Below are 10,000 nucleotides of genomic sequence, written 5' to 3'. Positions count from 1 at the left end.
AGTTCCAAATTGGCCCTTCTTTTCCCATAACACTATATCCTTTCGTTCTTCGTACTTATATCTTTCTTCCCTCCTCTAATCTCCTTTCCCTTCCAAACAGTGCATATCCCTTGAAGCTACATATCATTTCCCTTATTTTCTCTTAATACCGTCCTATCTACTCCTCATGGCCTTTGCCTCATCAACGTTCTTACATCCCTCATCTTCAATTTCCGAGGAACAATTGAAATTATTATTCTAATTCTAACCATTATCTCTAAATCATTAACACAACGTAATCTTCGGCGTAATATATAATCGACTGAATTGGCATTTCCGTGTTATTTTCATCCCTCTGTGACATTTATCGTCTGCCCTTTCTCCCTTTTATTGTCCGCTATATCCTCGCCTCCTGTTTCCCATTTCCCACCAATCTCTCCCCATCCGATGTTTTGCATTTCTATACGATATTAAAACAGTTATTAAAAATGATAAATATAAAGAATATATCGCCATGCAAAAATATGGATAATGACTATAAGGAAAATCAAGAGACAGTAACAAGGAAGACAAGGGAATGCCCATAGTCAGAAGAGAAAAGCGAAAACTAAAAGTTGCTGAAAGAGAGCATCCCGAAGGACACGATGAGCGACGCCCTACCTGACGGCGAGGATGTGGGTGGCCGTCTGCGAGATGAGCGCCACGGCGCCGATGGTGCGCGTCGCCTGGTCGCCGCTCATCAGGCTGTAGTAGTGGTAGGCGGCGGCGTCCGGGCCCAGCTTGCCTCCTGCAGGAAGAGGGAAGGGCATGAACAATGCAGCCGCTGGAGGATTCAGGGGGCAAGGATCCAACAAGAATGCAGAAAAACACTGAGATGCAAGTATTTATGCAATCTGCACGTGAGTGAGTGAGTGAGTGAGTGAGTGAGTGAGTGAGTGAGTGAGTGAGTGAGTGAGTGAGTGAGTGAGTGAGTGAGTGAGTGAGTGAGTGAGTAGGTGCCTGCGTGTGTATGTGTGCGCGCACGCGCGTCAGAGGTGAATGCCTCTGGATGTGTTTTTTTTCGTCAATCTGATACAAACATAACTGATAAAAAATGAAAAAGCAAACTCAAAATCAGCAAATCATCGACGACTCGTAGCCAAGTGGGTCAATATGTCATCTATGCAGCCAAAGAAAAAAGTCCAAGAATTTTATAAAGAAATGAAAAAATAACAGAAAAAATAACAAATTAAATTCTATTTAAGCCAAAAGTGACTGTGCAAAGGTAAGTAACCGGAGTACATTGCCTAATCGAAAGGGAGCCACCTCATTATTCGCGCACATCGCTGCCAGGCCACGGAGGTGATGTTGGCGGGGGGGGGGGGGGGGGGGGGGGAGGAAGGGCGAAAGTAAGACGGAAAAGGCAAGGGTGATGGCGGAAAAAATAACAGAAAAATAAACACCGGAGGAGAAAAGGATGTTGAGCCAAGTTAAAGAGAAAGAGAAAGCCAAACAGGAGGGGGTGAATGGCGAGCCAGAGAGGGCAGCATGATAGGGAGGGGAAAGGAGAGAGAAAGAGAGGGAGGGTGACGATAAAGGGGAATAAAAGAGGTAAAATATAAAGAGAGGGAGAGGGAGTGGGAGAGGGAGAGGGAGAGGGAGTGGGAGAGGGAGAGGGAGAGGGAGAGGGAGAGGGAGAGGGAGAGGGAGAGGGAGAGGGAGAGGGAGAGGGAGAGGGAGAGGGAGAGGGAGAGGGAAAGGGAGAGGGAGAGGGAAAGGGAAAGGGAAAGGGAAAGGGAAAGGGAAAGGGAAAGGGAAAGGGAAAGGGAAAGGGAAATGGAAAGGGAAAGGGAAAGGGAAACTGAAAAGAGAAGGAGAAGGGATGGGGAAGGGAAGGGGAAAGAAAGAGGAAGTAGAAGAGAGAGATCGAGAATACGGGAGAGAGGATAGTATAGATAGGTAGGAGGGTAAGATGAGATAGGTAGGAGGGTAAGATGAGATAGGGGGAGGGGAGATGGGGGAGGGAAGAAAGTGAAAGGGAGAGGGATAGATAAATAGAAAGACAGACACAAGTAAATAGATGGAACAATCAGGATGGATAAGATAAATAGGGTAGACAGAGACTCAAGATACAAAAATACGGAAAAAGGAAATGCAGCATGAAGAGAAAGACGAAAATATATTTGTATGTATGCATGTGTATTTGTGTGTGTGTGTATGTGTGTGTGTATGTATGTGTGTGTATGTATGTTGTGTGTGTATGTATGTGTGTGTGTATGCGTGTGTGTGTGTGTCTGTGTGTGTGTGTGTGTGTGTGTGTGTGTGTCTGTGTGTGTGTGTGTGTGTGTGTCTGTGTGTGTATGCGTGTGTGTGTGTGTATGCGTGTGTGTGTGTGTCTGTGTGTGTGTGTGTGTGTGTGTGTCTGTGTGTGTTTGTGTCTGTGTGTATGTGTGTGTGTGTCTGTGTGTGTGTGTGTCTGTGTGTGTGTGTGTGTCTGTTCGTGCGTGTGCGTGTGCGTGTGCTTGTGCTTGTGCTTGTGCGTGTGCGTGTGCGTGTGCGTGTGCGTGTGCGTGTGCGTGTGCGTGTGCGTGTGTGTGTGTGTGTGTGTGTGTGTGTGTGTGTGTGTGTGTGTGTGTGTGTGTGTGCGTGTGTATGTATGTACCTGTGAGTATATGCGCGTGTGTATCCGCGTCCATGCGTGCGTGCGCGAGAAAAGTAATCAGAGACGGCGCGGCCCGAGTGAGCTCGCGCTTGAACGCATGCGCGTGAGCCGGAACGTGCCGGCGAGAGGCGCGAGTGAAGTAAACATTGCGTCATCAGCGTCCGCTCTGCTGGAGCCGCGTCCCGCCCACAAGGCCGTTCTCCTACGCCCCTCTTCGCCCCTGCCCCCTCCTCCTTCCCTATTCTACCACTAATGAGAAAACATCATATATATCTTTTTTCTCCTCTTCCTCAATGACTTCCCCATGTAACCATCACACTTTGTCATCGTTATCATGTGTGTGAACGCTCCCCCCCGCCTTTCTCTCTCTGGACTTTAAACGCGAACTGAACGCATCTCGCGACTCTTCTTCCTTGTGTTTGTTGCTTCGTTTGTTCCTCTGCATCTCGGCGGCTGTGAATTCCCTCACGGCTCGTCTTCCCGGCGCCGCCTTCTTGATCCTTTGACCAGGACGACAAGATAACAATCTTTGGTCGATTTCTTGGCATTGTCTTGGCTCCTGGTTCTTTACAGTCTTTACTATAATGAATATTTCAGTTTCGTTTTCTCACAACCATTACTGTGCATACGTTTAGCATTAATCAATCAATAAAGCTTCCATGTCCTAACGATGTACATTAGAAACATACCACACGTCCAAATCCTGCTTCTTCATCAACGTCCGTATCACCTGAAGTTAATTGTGAGTGAAAACAAAAGCCAACTCACCGCTCTGGAAGACGTGGGGCTCCACCACCTCGATCTGCTCCTTCACGATCACGACGGCCTCTCGGACGGCTTCCTGGACCTCCTGCGACGTCAGCTTGACCTCCAGCGTCCCCTCATGGCTCCCCTGGACGCTGCCTGGGCTCAAGTTCATGCCCTTCGCCGCCAGCAGTAAGCTCCCGTAGGCGAGAAGGAACAACCTGCAAGAGAGGAACAAGTTGAAACACAGAACTGGGAGGCTTGGAAAAGGCTTGGCCACGAAGGGAAACGGGCAGATAAAGGGTGTTGTGTGTGTCAACAACCGGAATAAAAATGCTGTTGAAAAGTTGATAAGTCAGCATGGACAATGACCTGCCGCATCCAAAAATAAAGTAATGTCTGGGAAACACAAGACGATATTGACAGCAGAGCGAGAAAAGAGGGCGTGACACATAGGAGAAAAAAAAACTGCTTGCATCCGGGGCGGTTATTCGAAACCTTTTTTTCTCTCCCTCTTCCTGTGTTATATATTGTTTCTTTTTTCTGTGTACATTTCAATAGTGCCGATTTCCATCCACTCTTCTGGTGACCAATGATATTTTTTTCATATTTCTGATAGATGATATGAAAGACCCTCTATATGCATATTTACTTCATCAGTCAAACTTTACTTCGGTTTGCGTTATACAGCAATGGCAGACAATTTTTTAAACTAAAGAAACACAATGAATAAGTTTATCAATCTTAGGCAATCCGCCAAGAGCAAATGTGTAGTAATGTTCTGATTCCTTTAGATCAGTAAGGTTATTACATTTTTTTACGTACAAGCTATGAATTAGAAATCCTTATTAGATATAATGAAAACCAAATCAAATGACAATAACTTATTATGAATCGATAGATAAGGTAGAGAGAATTAAAAAAAAATGAAACAAAAACAACCCTATAAGCATATAGAAAGTAAAGGAGTCTTACCCCACCTCAGCCACTATCGTATTGGTTGTAACGAAGGAGACAGGGTGGAAGGGGAGGGAGGAGAAGGGAGGGAGGAGAAGAGGTAGGAGGAGGGAAGAGAAGGGAGGGAGGAGAAGAGGTAGGAGGAGGGAAGAGAAGGAAGGGAGGAGAAGAGGGAGGAGAAGAGGTAGGAGGAGGGAGGAGAAGGGAGGGAGGAGAAGAGGTGGGAGGAAAAGGGGAGGGAGGAGAATGTATGAATGGAAGCGGGGGGGGGGGGGACGGACAGGGGAAAGTGAGGAGGATGGAGAGAAGAAGGGAAGAGAGAGAGGGAAGGGTGAAGAGGCAGATGGAACGGGGGGGGGGGGGGGGGGGGGGTCTGCGGTCGCCCAATAACCTGCTCAAGGGACGGAGTAATTCGTAACAGTCACGAGACGACCTGTTACTATGAAAGGGCGGTAACAGGAAAACATAGCCGCTGTTTGTTGTTTGTAATGACGACGCTCTCTGGTTTTAAAGAAGAAGGTTAACGTCTTTTACTATCTTCTATTTTATCTGCTGATATTTTTGTGTCATGAAGTGGGCGTGCCGCTAAGGTATATGAATGTAGATTTCCCTTGTAAAACTGCAGTGAACAAATGCTAATGGAGAAAGGTCTATAGATTGTGCATGTACCTTCAATTCTAATTTACTGTTAAACGTACACAGATGATTTCATAAATGGTTTCATGTACGAACACAACGCACACATGTACATAGCCACACGCACAGCAGTAAGAAACAATAAAAGGTATTTTTTCTTTGCTTATATTATTGATGGCATATATGCAAATATAACATTTTCTTTGTTTGCAGTTCTTCGTCTTAAAGAACATTAAGTGAAGACAGACTTCGCAGATTCTAACCAATTCACCTTGAAGTAAAAAAATATACACAGGTTCAGGTCGCTAAATCTGATCACGAGCAAGCACGCAAGAAGAAGAAAAAAATACATTTTCTTCTTTAATATCTTGGTGACCTGATCCAATTTCTCAATGCATGGAAGAAACGCGAAAAGAAAAGATACAATAGTGTAGATTTGCTTCGTGGAAAAACAAGAGGAAAAGCACATTCACTTGGCCGACGGAGGCCGCCTCTGCGAACAATGTCGCCGTTGCACATAAGTGGCGAAAAAAGAAAGAGATGGATAGATGGATGGATGGAGAGAGAGAGAGAGAGAGAGAGAGAGAGAGAGAGAGAGAGAGAGAGAGAGAGAGAGAGAGAGAGAGAGAGAGAGAGAGAGAGAGAGAGAGAGAGAGAGATAATAAAAGCGCTTTCGCCACGTAAAAGGTCGTGTCATCAGAAAGTGTGATGAAAGGAGACGTGTTACAGAGAGGCCGGAAGGGCAAATCCGTCATCCGCGGTCGGTAGCTCCACCATTATCATAATTACCAGCGGGGTCTTCGGTATAATTACTGTTAACACTCTCACTGGCACTTTCCTTAGGCCTAACTTACGTTTTCATTGACACTGTTACTAGTAATAGTTTCATTTACAAGAAGGATGTGCCAGCATTTCTTCTGACTGAAATCATCGCAAAAGATACTTCTTTTCGTAAATATTGGTAAACATTAGCAATAACAAGGTGTCCACTCGCACTCAGCCTTGACCTTCGTCCGCGCGGCTGAGTGACCGATCGAGGGCACCGTGAGCCGTGACGGGCGTCGCCGGTCGCGGGTCGATGCCGTGACGGGAGACCGAGGATCGCCGGTCGGGAAAGTCTCGTGTGTGACCCCGGGCCGACTCGCTTGTCTGAACGGGGCCTTTGGGTCCAGGAGCAGATGGGAGTTAATGGTACAAGTTCGGTTCTTTGCCTTTTAAAAGTAGGGTGTAGTGTAGTGCTTTCCCCTCGCTTTCCATGCACATTTCTACCCATCTATTTACCTGTCTTTCTGTCTATCAGTCTATCTGTTTGTCTATCTATCAGTCTATTCGTCCTTTCTCTTCTCACCATGCGCGCAATTGCATCATTTGCGCAGTATATTTGAAGTAAAATGTGGATGACCGAAAGAAAGAAAATTTTACAAGAATTGTACATAAAATATAAAGGAAGAAAAATAAATGATAATGATAATGACGTAATAAACATCAACAATAAGTGATCTTTGTATTTTTTTCTAAAATGTGTAAAATGCGAGATACAGAACTAAGACCAATGTGTACTTTTTCATTCGCGTACAGAACACTTAATTTGCTATTCAGAAAATAAAGTCTCAGCCTTAACTGCCTTAGCTATTACGTGTATACTTGTACCTACTATAACATGCTAGAGACGAACAAATGCAAACATATTCGCTAAATCAAGGCTAGAAAATACTCTGTAGACTGTTTTAATATGCTAAACGCATACTTAGCATGAAGGCCAGAACGACAATAACATCGACTATTGCACCTGTTACATATATCTTTACAAAAAAGTGCTTGGCTGTCTGAGATTTCACTATTATCATCATTATACACACACACACACACACACACACACACACACACACACACACACACACACACACACACACACACACACACACACACACGCACACACACACGCGCGCGCACACGCGCGCACACAGACATACACACACACACGCACACAGACATACACACAGACATACACACAGACACACACACAGACACACACAGACACAGACACAGACACACACACACGCACACACACACACACGCACACACACACACACGCACACACACACACACGCACACACACACACACGCACACACACACACACGCACACACACACACACGCACACACACACACATATACATATATTTATTTGCGTGTAGGTGTAGAATCAAATACATACTATACATACATACGTATAGCCACCCTTACACATACACGAGTGTCTGTTTATATGATTGTTTTGTAAGAATGTGTGACTATGTGCGAGAGCTAATACATGTGTATACTGTATATATGCAACTGCCCGACGTGATTCATTCTATTCACTGTTCCCACATTCATTTTATTTCAGTCGTTTTCCCGTGTAATAGAAGTTCGATGTTGGATTTCCAGTCGACTTCAAGAACTAACCCGGAGCAAAGGGAGGATCTGCCTTGCTTAACGGCAGGAAAATAGGGATCTACGCTGCTGAACGGGAGGAAACATTTAAAATAACAAAAGCTAATTCCGCCCCTCGCCTTTGTGCTGCAGAGAGGCCTTTCGTAACACACTTACAGGTGCTAATAATAGCGGAGAATTCCACACTTCGATGGATATTTTTTGGAGGTTGTTGTATACATTAAATGGCAAATCAGATTCGGTAACTTTCTATAATTGTAAGGAAGGGCCTCCATTATCCCGACTTCCCTGAGAAGCTACACACACAAACACAAATAGCAATGTAAAGGAAAAAGCCAATGAACTTTAAGAGCAGATGCACAATAGAATGGTAAACTAAGGGAGCCTTATGTGGAACCCGAGTACTTGAGGTGCAAATAAGAGCTAACGGTGAAAAGGGAAAGCGTTTTCCTTTCTTGTGTGTATTCTTGAGTTTTCTGTCTAAGGTATGATGTACAGAGTTAATTAAATGAAAGCCCGGTGACAATTTCCTGAGTAAACCACCGCCTTTACCTCCGATTTTTACCTCCGTTCCCCTAGTCTAATTTCTTCCAATTCGGACGGCACATACTGCAGCAAATGCAAGAGAAAGAATGTAAATGAAATTAGACCCTTTCAACTCGTGCAAATTAGAGCACAGTCATAACAAGGCCGCAAGACAAGGCGAAGCAGGTAGGAAGGAGTTGCGAACATTCGACTTCACACAGGAAACTGCTGGTGAAGCGTAACCACAAACCCGTGATGCAACAGAGAGAGAGAGACATGGTGTGTTACCGTAGCGTTACTGTGGTCTGGCAGAACGCAGGAGGAAATACAGCAAAGCGTGAGTAGTGCGAAAGTCAGACGGTGAAAAAGGAACGTGGCGGTGTGGCAAGTGAAAAATGTTGGATTTATGGATGAGAGAAATTGAGAAATACAGAAGATGGAGCTGAAAAAGCGACACATAGATAGAATGATGGCGAGAGAGAGAGAGAGAAGAAGAAAACTAGAAAGCAACAAGTAAAATAATGTTAAAGAAGATGTCGCAATAAAAAATCAACGCCATCTAGATGTTTTGGCTGGCATTTGGCTGAATATATTTTAACATCAAACATTAATTTACACTACAACAGCACATTCAAACGAAAAGTATGAACAGGTTTTCAAAAAATAATAAAAATAGCAAGAGACTAGAAGACAGATAAAGAGAGAAGCTGAAACGGACGCCAGGGTGACAGCAGGAGAGACAGGGAGAAAGGGAGGGCGAGCAAGGGCTGGGGAGGATTGGCATGTAAGACAGACAGAAGACAGAAGGGGATCCTCCAACCTAGATGTATACTTTGTACGTTTTCGAAGATCTAAAAAAAAAAAAATTAGTCACTATCTACTTTCTATTTTCAGTCTTCCTATCCCTTCGCTTTTTTTATTATCATATTTTTTTATTTTTATTCAGTTATTTTTTATTAGAATAAATCTTGGCTACCTCTCCGCTCTCTCTCTGCTGACGACAATATCCTCTCTCCCCCCACCCCACCCCCACCCCCACCCCGCTACAACTCCATGTATCAGCTGTTCCATCACAGCCGCTCTCTGTGGCGAGAGGAGTGCAGGGAGACAGAGAAAGCAATGAGAAAACGAGAGTGAGGAAAGTAAGAGTATATACAATGTATAAAAGGATAAAAATGGGGAAATAAATAAAGGGAGGTAAGATTGGGGAGAGAGAAGATAGGAGGGGGGAGGACAGGGAGAGAGGACTGGGAGATTTAGTAAGGGCTGGAAGAGGTGAAAACGGAGAGGGGAAAGGGGAATAGGGAGAGAAGAGAGAAGAGAGAAGACGGGAGAGAGGGGGAGAGGAAGAGAGGGAGAGAGGGAAAGAACGAGAGAAGAAGAAGAAAGAAGAAAGAAGAAGAAGAAAGGAGAGAGGAAAGAGATGGGAAAGCAGACAGCTGAGAGGAGACAGGAGACAAAAGTTTGGACACAGAAGAGAGAAGAGAGAGATGAGTGGAGATAAAAGACAGAGAGAGGAAAGGCCAAGGAGGATGCCTCATTCTACGCCTTACGTGCCTCTGCTCCTCTCCGGCTGCACTCTAAGGGGACAAGGACACCTAGTGGCCGGGGCATCACTAAGGGTCGCCGGACTTGCAAGCGTTATACACAACAGCGAAAGAGAAAGAAGGACAAAGAGCATAAAAAGATAATATGCAGATGTACAGTCTTGAGAAGAAAACCAGGGGAAACTTGTGGATAGAAGGGGTAGAGGGCGGTAAAGTAATGTACGTGGAGAATTTACATAGAATATATACAAAGAAACGGCGAACAAAAAGTGGGGACCAAAATCTCAATAAGACAGACGAACAGAATACAAAAGACGTTGACCTTCACTCATACAAGAGATGCAAGAATGACGCAATCACACAACAGATGAACACTTTACAGTCGACAAAGAGTAAAACAATAAACGTTCTGAAAGTCCATAAACAACAAGGGAAAAACCACGAGCTAAAAACGATAAACCTTCAGAGGGTAAATGAATCATTAGTCGGATATATGAATAAAATCCAGAAATCAATAAAGCAACGAAGAGAGGAAG

General features: G+C 44.7%; 1 protein-coding gene across 1 annotated transcript in view; it reads right to left on the bottom strand.

Annotated features, from left to right (window-relative positions):
• Nucleotides 1–10,000, bottom strand: part of LOC125045653 — a 78,950-nt gene that overhangs the window by 27,960 nt on the left and 40,990 nt on the right. The window contains exons 2-3 of the mRNA XM_047643062.1: nt 3,389–3,585; nt 640–766 (exon numbers count right to left, since the gene is read on the bottom strand). Of these exons, the coding sequence (XP_047499018.1) occupies nt 640–766; nt 3,389–3,585 (324 nt within the window). The remainder of the gene's footprint in view (nt 1–639; nt 767–3,388; nt 3,586–10,000) is intronic.

This window comes from Penaeus chinensis, chromosome 37, assembly GCF_019202785.1.
Source record: "Penaeus chinensis breed Huanghai No. 1 chromosome 37, ASM1920278v2, whole genome shotgun sequence".
Lineage (NCBI taxonomy): Eukaryota > Metazoa > Arthropoda > Malacostraca > Decapoda > Penaeidae > Penaeus > Penaeus chinensis.
The sequence above is the reverse complement of the archived record's forward strand: the minus strand, read 5'-3'. Positions and strand labels throughout refer to the sequence as shown.